The sequence below is a fragment of the Zingiber officinale genome, chromosome 9A, assembly GCF_018446385.1.
Source record: "Zingiber officinale cultivar Zhangliang chromosome 9A, Zo_v1.1, whole genome shotgun sequence".
Classification (NCBI taxonomy): Eukaryota; Viridiplantae; Streptophyta; class Magnoliopsida; order Zingiberales; family Zingiberaceae; genus Zingiber; species Zingiber officinale.
In genome coordinates, this window is record NC_056002.1 from 132312494 (window position 1) to 132324944 (window position 12451).

At 34.8% G+C, this 12451-nt stretch overlaps 1 protein-coding gene across 4 annotated transcripts; it reads left to right on the top strand.

The window, feature by feature from the left end:
• LOC122020757 (phosphoinositide phosphatase SAC2-like) lies at positions 1-9274 on the top strand. Of its 4 annotated transcripts, none has more exons than XM_042578778.1 (17): positions 1-584; positions 1152-1356; positions 1470-1635; positions 2267-2489; positions 4572-4648; positions 4762-4949; positions 5019-5116; positions 5282-5415; positions 5576-5704; positions 5987-6431; positions 7260-7381; positions 7483-7593; positions 7702-7748; positions 7821-7899; positions 7988-8134; positions 8261-8369; positions 8802-9274. In XM_042578778.1, exons 1-17 carry the CDS (start codon positions 441-443, stop codon positions 8919-8921), a joined length of 2544 nt encoding a protein of 847 aa, XP_042434712.1. In that variant the 5' UTR covers positions 1-440; the 3' UTR covers positions 8922-9274. The 4 variants fall into 4 exon arrangements, with proteins under 4 accessions (XP_042434712.1, XP_042434710.1, XP_042434711.1 ...); XM_042578776.1 differs by having other exon boundaries at positions 1-202; positions 283-584; positions 7702-7899; positions 8802-9273; XM_042578777.1 differs by having other exon boundaries at positions 1-202; positions 371-584; positions 7702-7899; positions 8802-9273.
• The last annotated feature ends 3177 nt before the right edge of the window (positions 9275-12451 follow it).

Sequence of the window (12451 nt, forward strand, 5' to 3'; positions counted from 1 at the left end):
GCCCGAACTAAGCGCGGTCTTCCTTCGCTCCGATTCCTCTACGCTCCCACGCAATCGCCTTCCGTGGAGTTGAAGAGGACGGCAAAGCCGCGACCAATCGCAGCAATGCACTGATTGATCGAGAGGGGGAGAACCACAAGAGGCAATTTTTTTTAATCATTCTTCGTCGTCGTTTGTTTATGACAAGGAAAGATCCTTGAGGGTACTGATTTCTGCCCTTTGTATGCGCCCTTTGATTTGTTTCTATTTGCGCCCTTTGATTAGTTTCTATTTCAAGGAAAGATCACGAGTTGGTTGCAGAGAAAGAGAGAGAGAATTTTTTTTTTTGAATCTTTCCCCCCTCAAAGATTCCTGCCTTTTTTCGCCCCAGCCCCGTGAATGGAAGAGAGCGAGAGGGTAGGTCGTTGGTGGATTAGAGAGGAGGTGGGTCTTGCGAGGACATGAGGAAGGAGGGTTCGAGCTTGCCAGATCGGATGGCGGCGGGTAGAGAGACGGCGGATCAGTCGCCGGCGGGATCGGCCGGCACCGTAGCTGTTCCCAGGAATAATTTCCTTCGGAAGTTTAGGCTCTACGAGACTCGATCGGTGAGTTTATTTTTGTTGGAAAAATATATCCTTTCTGATCGTTGGATGTCCTTTTTGATACTAGTGAATCTGTGAATTCGTTTGATCTTTCTTATTGCTTGCTATTTCGTGTAAATCCGCTTCGTTTGTGTCGGGGCGTGTAGTCAACAATTCAATATTTGCCGTTTGTATGACGAAGGCTTGTTTGACGGAGGGTTTTCTTCTGATTCAGATTTGTGGTTGACGACTAGTGTTCTATGCCATTTGCTACTTCTCTGTCTCGTTAGCTTTGTCAACGCTTGAACTGACCATCCTCATGGTTGTTTATATGACGAATTCTCTCAAAGAAGAAAATAAAGATTATGACACATGTTAACTGCTCCTAGTTGTCAGATACTTTGTTAACAGTAAGACGGGCCTCTATTAATTGATCCTGCTTTTCCTGATGGTTCTAGAATTTCATGCTTTCATTTATGCTCTAAATTGATAAAATTATCTGCGACAATATAACAAATTTCCATTTAGGACTCATGATTGTTTGTGTTTGCTTGCTTATCGTGTGTTTGATGTTGGTTTACTGTGCTTCAGACATTTTATGTAGTTGGAAACAATAAGGATAGCTCATACTGGAGGGTGTTAAAGATCAATAGGTTGGAGCCTTCTGAGCTGAGTATTCATGAAGATCCGAGAATCTACTCGGAAAATGAATGTCATGATATGCTCACACAAATACACTTGAAGAATATTGCAACTGATGGATTAAGATTTGTCACCAAATGTTATGGCATTGCAGGTTTGTATAACCTCAAGTTCTTCTCATACTTTAATAAAAAGTAAAATGTGCTACAACCAAATATCCTCATATTGTTTAGAATGAATATTTATTTAAAACATGTTCCTTTTCAGGATTTGTCAAGTTCCTAGGGCCTTACTACATGCTACTCATTACTAGGAGAAGGAAAGTTGGTACCATTTGTGGTCACTCTATATATGCTGTCTCTAAAAGTGAAATGATCACACTACCAAATTCTGATGTGCTGTCAAATATCGCCTATTCTAAGGATGAAAACAGGTCCTTTTGTCCTTTCTTCTTGTGAAGAACATGGCCTGTACATCTTACTTATATCAGAAAGCAAAGTTCTGCTACTATATGTATCTTGAATGATTACTTGTTTGAATTTTGAATATCTATTTTGATGTTTCCGTATTCCCATGTTATAAATCTATGCCCTAATCTATCAAAGGGTTCCATTTCTGAGCCATGCGCTGTTGAGTGTGGAGAACACTTGGAAACTGGCAATGATTGTCTAAGTTTCAGTCATTTATATGCTATCCACATCTCTGATCAGCTATCTTTTAATACTTATTGATAGTTTTTCTTTAACCAAACGTGAAATTATACTTTTAGTAAGGATGAAACATTGCTGGAAATAGCTTGATTATCTTGGACAACAACTGTTTCTTGAGGTGTAAGTGCCAGATTGGTTAATTATGTGATGTGGCAACTCCAAGTCTCCAATGCAGGAGTTGGATTATCTTGTAATGTTCATAATTCAAGGTGTTGGAGACAAGGTGTACAGGTTTCTTATATTGGTGGATAATTTTTTTTTGTCTTTTCTTTACTATTATTATGGCTGCTACTTCCCTGCTGGATTCACATGTTTTCCAGAACCATTCTTTATTTTTTCTTATTTATTGCATAGATACAAGAGCCTACTCTGCTCTACCTGTCTCAGAGAGGACTTCTTCTTCAGTTATTCCTACAACATTATGCGAAGCCTCCAAATAAACTTATGTGATGGTGAAACAAAGTCTGACCTCCATGAAACAATGTTTGTCTGGAATGCTTTCTTGACACGTGGTGTTCGTGATCTTCTCCAGAACACTACTTGGATAGTTGCTTTAGTTTATGGATTTTTTAAGCAGGTAAAATTTTAAAATGCTTCTTTTTCTTGGGATAATCTTAACACTCATTACTTAGAATTTGTCTTGTCTGAAATCCTTTTTTTCCCCTGTGTTCACATTCTTGAAGGAAAAAATATAGGCACCTAGCATTATAAATCATCTTTTGCACACTAAGGTATATTTGGATCCACTTGATTGGACATGCGAAACATTAACATATAGTTGAGCTTCTAACACTGGGTATAAATTGTTTCTTGAATTTGCAACATCATCTTTTTTGCTATTGTCTCGCTCAACCTGTAACTAATGGTTGTCATTAGGGATGCATATACTAAAGAGTTACAATTGTACTCAGCAGTTTGCTTGGCCTATTTGTGTTTACTAACATAGGACCTTAAGTCTAGGATTTGAATCCATGCATGGTATCTATGCAAGCAAGCTGGTCTTGTAGAAAATTTGCAATTTTAGTATCTAGTTAAGTTCGATTGGGGTAAATTGTTTAACAATGATTCATCTCATGTATCTTGAGTCTTGACCTAAATGATACTCTATCTTCATCTCAATCCTGAACCTATAAGAATTTAATTAAGGTTTTGGCTCGGTTGATTTTTTATTAGTCGTCGTCATCATCATCTAACATTTAATTAACTTGTATTATATTAACTAATATTATATCTGATCTTCCTCTTTCCTTATCCATTTTCTCTCTGCTAGATTCGACTTTTGTAACTATAAAATCTAATGGTTATCTTTGTCCTATAGTTAGGATTGTAAACGAACCAAGTTGCTGAAACAGTTATTCAAGCTTGGCTTAGTTTTCTTTTTTTTTTAAGCTTAAGTTTGGTTTGAGCTTGGTTCCTTTAGATGTTATTGAGGATTGATTGAAACTTTGACATTTTAAAGCTCTTTTAGTCAAGCTTGATACTGTTGTTGATGAGAGTTTCTTTGTTTATTTATAGATTATTTATAAGATTGATAAGAGCTTTGTTTATGAGTATGGTTGCTTTATTTGTGTATAGTGTTTATTAATATTTGTTTGAACAGTTTACAATCTTTGTACATGTACATTAACAAACTGAACACGTGTTCAAGCTTGTTGATTTAGCTTAATGAGTTATTCAAGTTTGTTTATTTAATTGACCTTTGCACGTTGAACGCTCTTATTAATCTGAATATCAAGTTTTCTCACGAATGTTTGATTCATTTACAATCCTACCTATACGATCTTAGCATTTCTCTCATTTTATCATCAATTCATGATACATTGAATTGTTTTCAAATATTAATAATTTTATTTTATTTTTTCTAGTAATTTCATAGACCAATCTTAGCATCCTCATTTCCACTATATTTTATATATGTTGCTTCCTAATAGCTGAACACTCTAATCCATAAAATATGGCGGGTCATACCACAATCATATATTTTTTTTTACCCTTTTGGGAACATAAGGATCACACAAAACTCCCAAAGTTCATCTCCAATTTGACCATCCATTCTTTATTATATTAATCTTTTCTTATCAACATCCTCTTCTTTGTTAATGCAACTAGAAAAAAAAATACTCTTATCAAGTTGAAAGGTATTTATGCCATCTTAAATGCCAAAATTTGGATTTTTAATTTTTTTTTTATGAAGTTTTATCTTCTCATTTTATGTTTTCTATCTTGGTTCATGATATCTTCCACTGACTATCTTCTAATACTCCTTTTTTTCTTTTTTCTTTTCTTTTTAAAATACCTCTGTAATTTCCAAATGTCCATGTACTAATGGGTTCTGTGGAAACAAACACAGAGATTCTGAAAGAAGTTTGTGTGTTTAAACTAATGTGTAGGATTTCTGTGTTCTGTTGGTAACATGTCAAGTTATTTAGTAATAAGAGTTTGTATCATTCATTTACTAAAAATAGAACAATTTCATATCATATAACTAAAAGTGACATTCATCTGCTAGAGAAATTTTCTCTTACTTAATGGATATGGGGTCTGATTCCCAGTTTCTATGGCTGGTATTAATTACATTGCTTATAAACTGCTTGAACATTTTCTATTATAAACTGTATTGTGAGTTCTGACCTTGTCTGGTTGTCTGTCATGTTTTCAGGCTAAAATTTGTGTGTCTGGTAAATATTTTTGGCTGACACTCATTGCTAGGCGCTCTCGTCATTTTGCTGGAACCAGGTTACTGAAAAACATTGCAGTGATTTTCTTCTAGATAGGCTAAACAATAGGAATATCAGAGTCTATCTGCTTTCTGGTAGATCATTCAATGAAGATAATTTTTTTTGGCTCAGGTATCTAAAACGTGGTGTTAACGAGAAAGGTGAAGTGGCCAATGATGTTGAGATAGAACAGATTGTATCTGAAGATATACCTGGAGGGATTTCTTCAGCAATAGCTTCTGTTGTACAGAACAGAGGGTCCATTCCGCTCTTCTGGTCCCAGCAAACTTCAAAATTTAATTTAAGGCCTGATATTATATGTATGTATCTGCTCTTTTCTCCTTGCTTTGCACAATATACTTTGTTTTACCTTTATCACATCCTGGCAGTGCATAAGAAGGACAAAAACTTCGATGCTACATGGCTTCATTTTGACAATCTTGTAAAGAGATATGGAAATCCTATTATTATTTTAAATCTTATTAAGGTAAGTAAATCATGGCTAATATTATAACATAAAACATATAGTAATATTCTGTCTTCTATGTTTTTTCCATGAATATCTCAATGGTATCTGAGTATTCTAGGCCTCAAGAGTAATCTTTTTATACTTCTCTGATTGTATATATTTTCATTTTTCTTACAAAATCAGTCATTTGAGAAGAAGCCTCGAGAGTCTTTGCTTCATGCAGAATTTACTAATGCTATTGATTCCATAAACAAAGATCTATCAGAGGAGAAACGCTTGAAATTCTTGCACTGGGATATTCAAAATTATACTAGAAGGTCTGTAGTTTCAATTTATTTTTTGTTTCCTTTTTGCTCTTCTTCTGAAGTTTTGAGGTAGAAAATAAAATTTGATAATACTAATTTTCTGATTTCACATATATATATGCATATCATTATAACTTACTGAGCCGATTACTAATTGTTAGTCTGTGTGCAGAAAAGGTGCAAATGTGTTGGAATCATTAGGCAAAGTGGCAGCGTGTACTTTGGAGATAACAGGGTATTTTTATTGCCAGACGACTTCACCCTTGAAGAATCAGAATATTCTGGAGTGTTCACAACCTCTGTAAGTATCTAATTTAACATACTGAAGCATGTCTTTTAACTTCCTCTAATAAGTTAAGCATCAGGGACAAAGTATGTATTCATTCATCGAGTTCTGGAATCGGTAATCAATCAAATGTAATAGTCCTGATCTATTGGATAATTTTTTGCTGCATCTAAATTTAACATGTATACTCCCTTTAATTTTTGGATTGAGTCCTAGTCTTTCTAATTCATCCCACAAGAAAAATTAGTGGATTTATATACAATTTTAATTCCGTGTTGGTTCTTGTGATGTTAACAGGGGACACTATCGTGGAGAATTGCTACGCAAACCTGGCAATAGGTCATTTATCGATTTCATACGGACATCAGATATCCCTCAAAGTAAATATTCTGGTGCTAATACAGAAAAGGATGGTGATACTTTGGCTAATGAAGCGTATTCTGCTAGTGCTCAAAATGAATACTCAGATAAAACTAATTACCAAAGTAACATTTTTGCTAAACCAATTAAGTTCCAAAAAGGAATCCTGAGGACAAATTGTATAGATTGCTTGGACCGCACAAATGTTGCGCAATATGCATTTGGTTTAGCTGCTCTTGGTCATCAGCTTCATGCAGTGGGATCAAGGGAAGCTGTAAAAATTACTCTTCATTCTCCTTTGGCTGATGACTTGATGGTATTGTATGAGAAAATGGGTGATAAACTTGCCTTACAATATGGTGGCTCTCCTGCCCATAACAAGGTACCAGTGTCAAAAGCTTAACCAAAGTTCCATTTTGTACTTTTTGAAGTTTTCATTCTTCATGTGGTTAATTTTTAATAAATCACTTTGCATCTTAAGTAAATATATATCCTGGTGTGTAGAATTTGGAATATGAGTTTACTTAGTGTCCTGCCTTAGATAAGTGCTGATCCATGAATATGCCCCTTTTCTTCTCAATTCTTAATATTGAAAAAATTATGTTTTGGGTGTCTTCCTAATTGTAAAATAATCTCTTAGTTTTAAAGTTACTCCCTCGATACCTTTTTATTGTTCTCAAGAGGGTTTATAGACCATTTGACGTAAAATTTAGCCAATTTTTCCATGCTTTTTTTATATGATGAGCCTCTGATTGTTAAGGCTTGGACGATGATTTGTGCACATAATAAGATCACTATACACATCTGATTTGATACCTCTCACAAGTCCACGTTCGCACTTGCATAACTTGTATATTTCCTATTTATCTTTGCTTTTATTTTAAGCTATTTACCTCTCAAAAAATGTAAACGATGCAGAATAAGAAGGCATGTATTTATTTTTTTCTTAAACTTTCACCTGACAAAATATGATATTATCCAACACATTGGTTATATACTATAATGCCACTTAGAGTCTTAATAATATATTTTAGGTATAGACAATAGTAGATGTTTAAATATAGTTATGCACCCAACTATGCCTATTTTTTTAAAAATATTATCGGCGATCCAGCTAGAGAATATATGATTTTTTGTTATCATCTGAATTGATTCATTGTTTGTTTCGTTATCTTTTTCAAACATTTGAGTGTTTGGTTATTGTTCTCAGATATTTTCTGAAAGAAGAGGTCAATGGAAGGCAGCAACCCAGTCCCAAGAATTACTAAGGACTATCCAACGCTACTACAGCAATGCTTACATGGATGTAGAGAAACAGCATTCTATAAATTTGTAGGTTTAATCTTCTATTGCATCTGAATCTTGTTTTCATTCTCCAATCTATTCCTGTAAATGACATCCACTTGTCGTGATTACTGCAATTAAAATTGCAGATTCCTCGGATACTTCCAACCCCAGCATGGTAAACCTGCATTATGGGATCTGGATGCAAGTCAGCCTTATAGTACTGGAAGGAATTATGCATTTGCTGATGAATATACAAGGTACTGACATTTCAGTTTAAGTTTGCCTCTTCATATAAACTGTCTGTTTGTTCTTCATGTGCTTTCCACGTATTGCCATATAAAATTCTTTTTTCCCCATTTTTTCAGGTCAATTTTCGTAAGATCCCTATCTGATGGCAATGTTCTAAGTGAAGGTAGTCCACCCTTGTCTTTCTCTGATGTTGCACCAAATGACTTAGTAAGTTCATCGTTGTCTGCAAGAGTAGAACAACAATTACCTGTACGAGGACTTTGTGATTCCACACCAGAAATTTTATCTTGTGAAAACAATGTGCCACATCTTGGGTCAGCTTCATCAACCTGTTAATTGTTGATTGGATATATATTTTTTTTTCCAAATTACCGAATAGTTCTCTTTTTGTGTATGACACAGGTCAACAGTTTTTAGAAACTTTACTTCAGATGATGCACATATATGTTTCAGTGATCATAAATTGAATGGATCAGACTGCTCTAACTTCCTTGATTTTGATTGGCTTTCATCAGCAGGAAGTTCTTGCAAGGATGAAGAACATAAGATGTAATTTTCTACTTCTGTCAGTTCCCTTGGAAATTAATTTTTGTATCTCATGCCAAAGGACATCGGTTAAGTGGAAAACCAGAAACTACTTAAACTTTTTGCCTCAACTCTTAATTTCTATTGCAGATCCTCTCTTATCAACTCACCGAATGCAAACTTGGCAACTAAAAATGTCACCGATAGTGTCTCCAATGAAGTGATTACCATTTTGCATGAGGAAAGTCATAGAGTTCAGGTTTGTTTCCTCTGTAATCGATATTTGAAAATTTCGTTTCTTTTCCGTGTGAATTATTTTGTTTCTTTAAATTTACCAAACTTCTTTTTCGATTTATTCAAATTCATAAAACCAACAAATGGGTTCCTCTAAATTGATGGATGGTCATTGGATACTATTAAAAGATAATACTGGCAGAACTCCAAACTTGGCAGGAGCCATCGAGAACTTTAATGATAGAATAAAATCAGGTTAAGAGGTTTATTGTTGTTACTTTTAGTTTATCTTCTATGTTTTAGTAAAATCAGGAATGAAGTTATTATATTAACCAGTCATTAATTTTTTGTTTGCGGTTAGTGTTCTTCAGCATTGACTTTGATTGATACGATGATTCATCTACACTTAACTATTACTTCACCGTTCATTGAAGTTATGATATGTTTTTTTGCGCAGGAAGTGGAAGCAAATCGGAGAGAAGCTTCTTCAACCAGTGTTGCTGAAAGCTCCAAAGCTGGCCAGTTTTCAGATAAATTTGCCTATTGGGTTGACCATGGAGGGGCTTTCGGCTACTGATCACACTCAATTAGGATATCCTCAGGCCGTGCGGATCAACTTCAACTTGGATTACGCAAAACAACACCGACTAACTTCAGCTTAAAAAACACAAGTTCGACACTAGAGAATTTGATGATTTCTCACTGATAAGTAGTTTCAAAGCGAAGATACGATTCTTTATATTCGACAATTCTAAGTTTGAGTGTACATAATACTGACACAAACTTACAGTTGATGAAATAATCGTGATGTGTAATGCTCTGTTGAAGTTGGAAACTTATCCCATCTACTTTGTGGCTTCTAAACTCGACTGTATCTATAAAATGTAATGCTTTGTTAAAGTTGGTGATGCTCTAAGCAATGTTGCTATTTTAACTTGTAAGATCTTGAACACTAAATGAGCCGGGCTGAACTAATTTTTATGTTCTTTGAATTTAAGATTGATTAAGTTGTTAAAATGATTTTGATAAAGCTTAAATAAATTGGTAAAGAATATTTTAATATAATAATATTTAAGATCTAGGGTGTAAGAATTAATGATTTAAAATTTAACTATAATTGTGTAGCTGCTTAGGAGCTTCTATAAATGTGATGAGTTCCTAAAAGTAGTGATGTTGATAAAAATAATGTAATTTTGACTAAGTTGATAAAAAATATTTTAATATAATACTTTTTTGATGTAATGCTAAGATTAGTGTCATGTGATCTAGAGATCATAAGTTCAAATTATAAAAATAATCTTTTATAAAGTAGGATAAGATGGCATATAATAGATCCATATTAACGGGAGTTTTGTCCATCACTTTGTCTTGGGAGGAGAGAAACAAAAATTGGAGAAAGATTTTTACGATGAATAATTTTCCTTTATTTACTTAATAGAAACTCATCTTTTTATTTACTTAATAGATAGACGGATTTTATAAATTCGTCCATCGATCCATTTTTGGTGTCTTTTTTTGCTTCCATCCAAATTGAATGGATAGCAATTCCCTGTCTTTAACGTTGCCTTCAAAACCAAGTGTCTTCCTGATGCCTCACGCATTTGCTCGATCGGCTATCGCAGGTAGTAATGTCGTAGGCGGCTGCCTTGCGCGGCCTCGCAGCAGCCGTGCGAGGTCGCTCGTTTAACGACTATCTCACAACACCCGCATGTGGTCGTGACCTCACAGCAACCGTGCATGGGTTGCCAGGTTGTGCCCCCACGGGCGGGATCAGCCGGTTATGACATGGATTCTTGCAACATAGGTCGAGAGGTCGAGGGTCTGCGGCAGCAAATGCGATAACATCAATATCTGTCCGTGCTAAACACCTGAGACCACCATGTCATAGCCGGGCCCGTATTCACCGTGATTTACTCCCTCTCATACTTGTGGGGCCGGGGTGAGGGGGCCGCTGGGTTGGCGGTTCCAACCTTTTGCAACATGGGTTGCCAGGTTGCACACAGTTGGGGCAAAACCCTACAAGCCTTGTTATCTGGCTCGTCCCTCTTCTCCAAATGCACTTCGACACCATTCACCTCGTGGCATCTCTGCCTTCTTCCTCGCATGACTTACCTTGTTCAAGCTCTTCCTCCTCTCCGTCGACTACGATCCTTTCTCTGTCGACCTCCCCTTCTTGACCTTCCTCGCAACAAAAATCTAAAAACACGACAACCACCTCTCTTTTTGAGAATTTCCTCAAGATTGATTAACAGATAGTTTTCAGGTAAAAATTTTATTTTCTTTCCGTTCAAAATTTTGGCAAAGATCTAAACTACGATCTCATCACGGAGATCCAATGAAAAAAAAAAAAAAAACAAAAAAATTCTAATTTTTTAATAGTTTGGGGAATGAAAATAAAACTTTCTTTAGGTCCGATCCTTTTTTTTTTAATGAACCCATATATCAAGAACTAAAAAAATATTCGAAAAATGAAAAAGTATTATTTTCTACCTCAAAATAAAAATTTCAAAACATGGGTTCTTTAAAAATATTTTCCAATTCTAAAACGAATAATAAATAAACTTAAAAATTAAACTTAATTTATTAATTTAAAAACATCCTAGGTCTTAACTGAATTAGTTATCACATAATAAAATTATCAAATCAAATAAAAATGAGCTTTGATACAATTAAGAGATCATATGATGGTATACTCAGGTCGGTCGTGTGTAAGTTCGGATCCATGTATATATATATATATTAATGCCAAATAATGTTGAAAATAAAGATATTATTTTACAAAAAGACGTGATTAAAAAAAAAAGGCGTAAATGGGCGATTTGATAACTCTGAGCCCTGAGGTGTTTTTTCTTTATTTTATTTTTTTTTATAAAAATTATTTATTTATTTATGGGGGTGGGATGGTGGTGGGTCCGGGCCTCTGTGAATCTTATCCAATAGAGAATTTTTAAAGATTATATTTATAATTTTACAGTGGCAACGCACCAAAGTAACGTGCGCTGGACGGATCGCGTCACGTGCTCCACCGGTGACAGTCCAACAAACGGATAATGGGAATAAATTTTCGCCCGACGGGGGGTGGTGGGGACCGCCACGTGCCGCTAGTAAAAAAATGGACCCCACCGTACGAGCCAAAGTTTGCCGACGGAGACGGACCTCTTGGATGTGGCAACGGACTGTGGGGCCCACCGAGATCGATAGGCCAGCTCGGCGTCGAGTTAAAATTAAAAAAAAAATGTGTATTTAATTTCACGTGTAAAAAACTATTAAGAAAAAGCGTCAAAATTAACTAATATTTTAGCCATTTTGCAAAAACATCCATATAACATTTTTAGTTTGTGTCCATCTTCCGCATTCAAAATTTAGTTTATCTCTAGTTCTTGAATCTCAATTTTTTTTATGGTTCACTTCTCTTATGAATATTAATTATCCACTCAAGTAAATACATGAAAAAAACAACTACCTTTATCTAATTAGATAGAATTTATTGTATAAATCCTTATATGATATTAGATTCTATTCTTTATTATATCATTATTTATATCTAAATAAATTTTATTTTATTATTATTAATTAAGTTTTTTTTTAATATTTCTCTTTCTTATTCAATATGAATATTTATTATCATTTCACATCACAAATTAAAATATTTATTGATAGTATAAACTATAAACACGTCGTAAAAACATAATAGGAAATAATAAAATTTAAAATATCCATATAATATTAAAATGTACTAATTTTGAAGTAAATAATGAGATTATTTTGAGTGCATTTTGATGTTAATAAAAGTTTAAGGGCATTTTCCAAAGTTATTAAATCCGTTCAGGGTGGATTTTGTAAATAACCCACTAATTACTGTTGTTTTTTGGTAATTAAAAAGTATTTAAATTTATTTTAAATTCATTGGCCTTCGAGTTACCGGCACGCGACGCGATCGATGGCAGCAGGAAGCAGATCCAGCCATGGCCGCGACGGCGAGCGGAGAGCGGTTTTGCGTAGGAAGAGGACAAGGCGGGGCAGAGGTGACAGCCAACCTTTTTCTTTGTTAAAGAAAAGGTGAAGGTGGGGCTCTTCCCGGCTATAAAAAGGGCGGCAGAGGTGAGC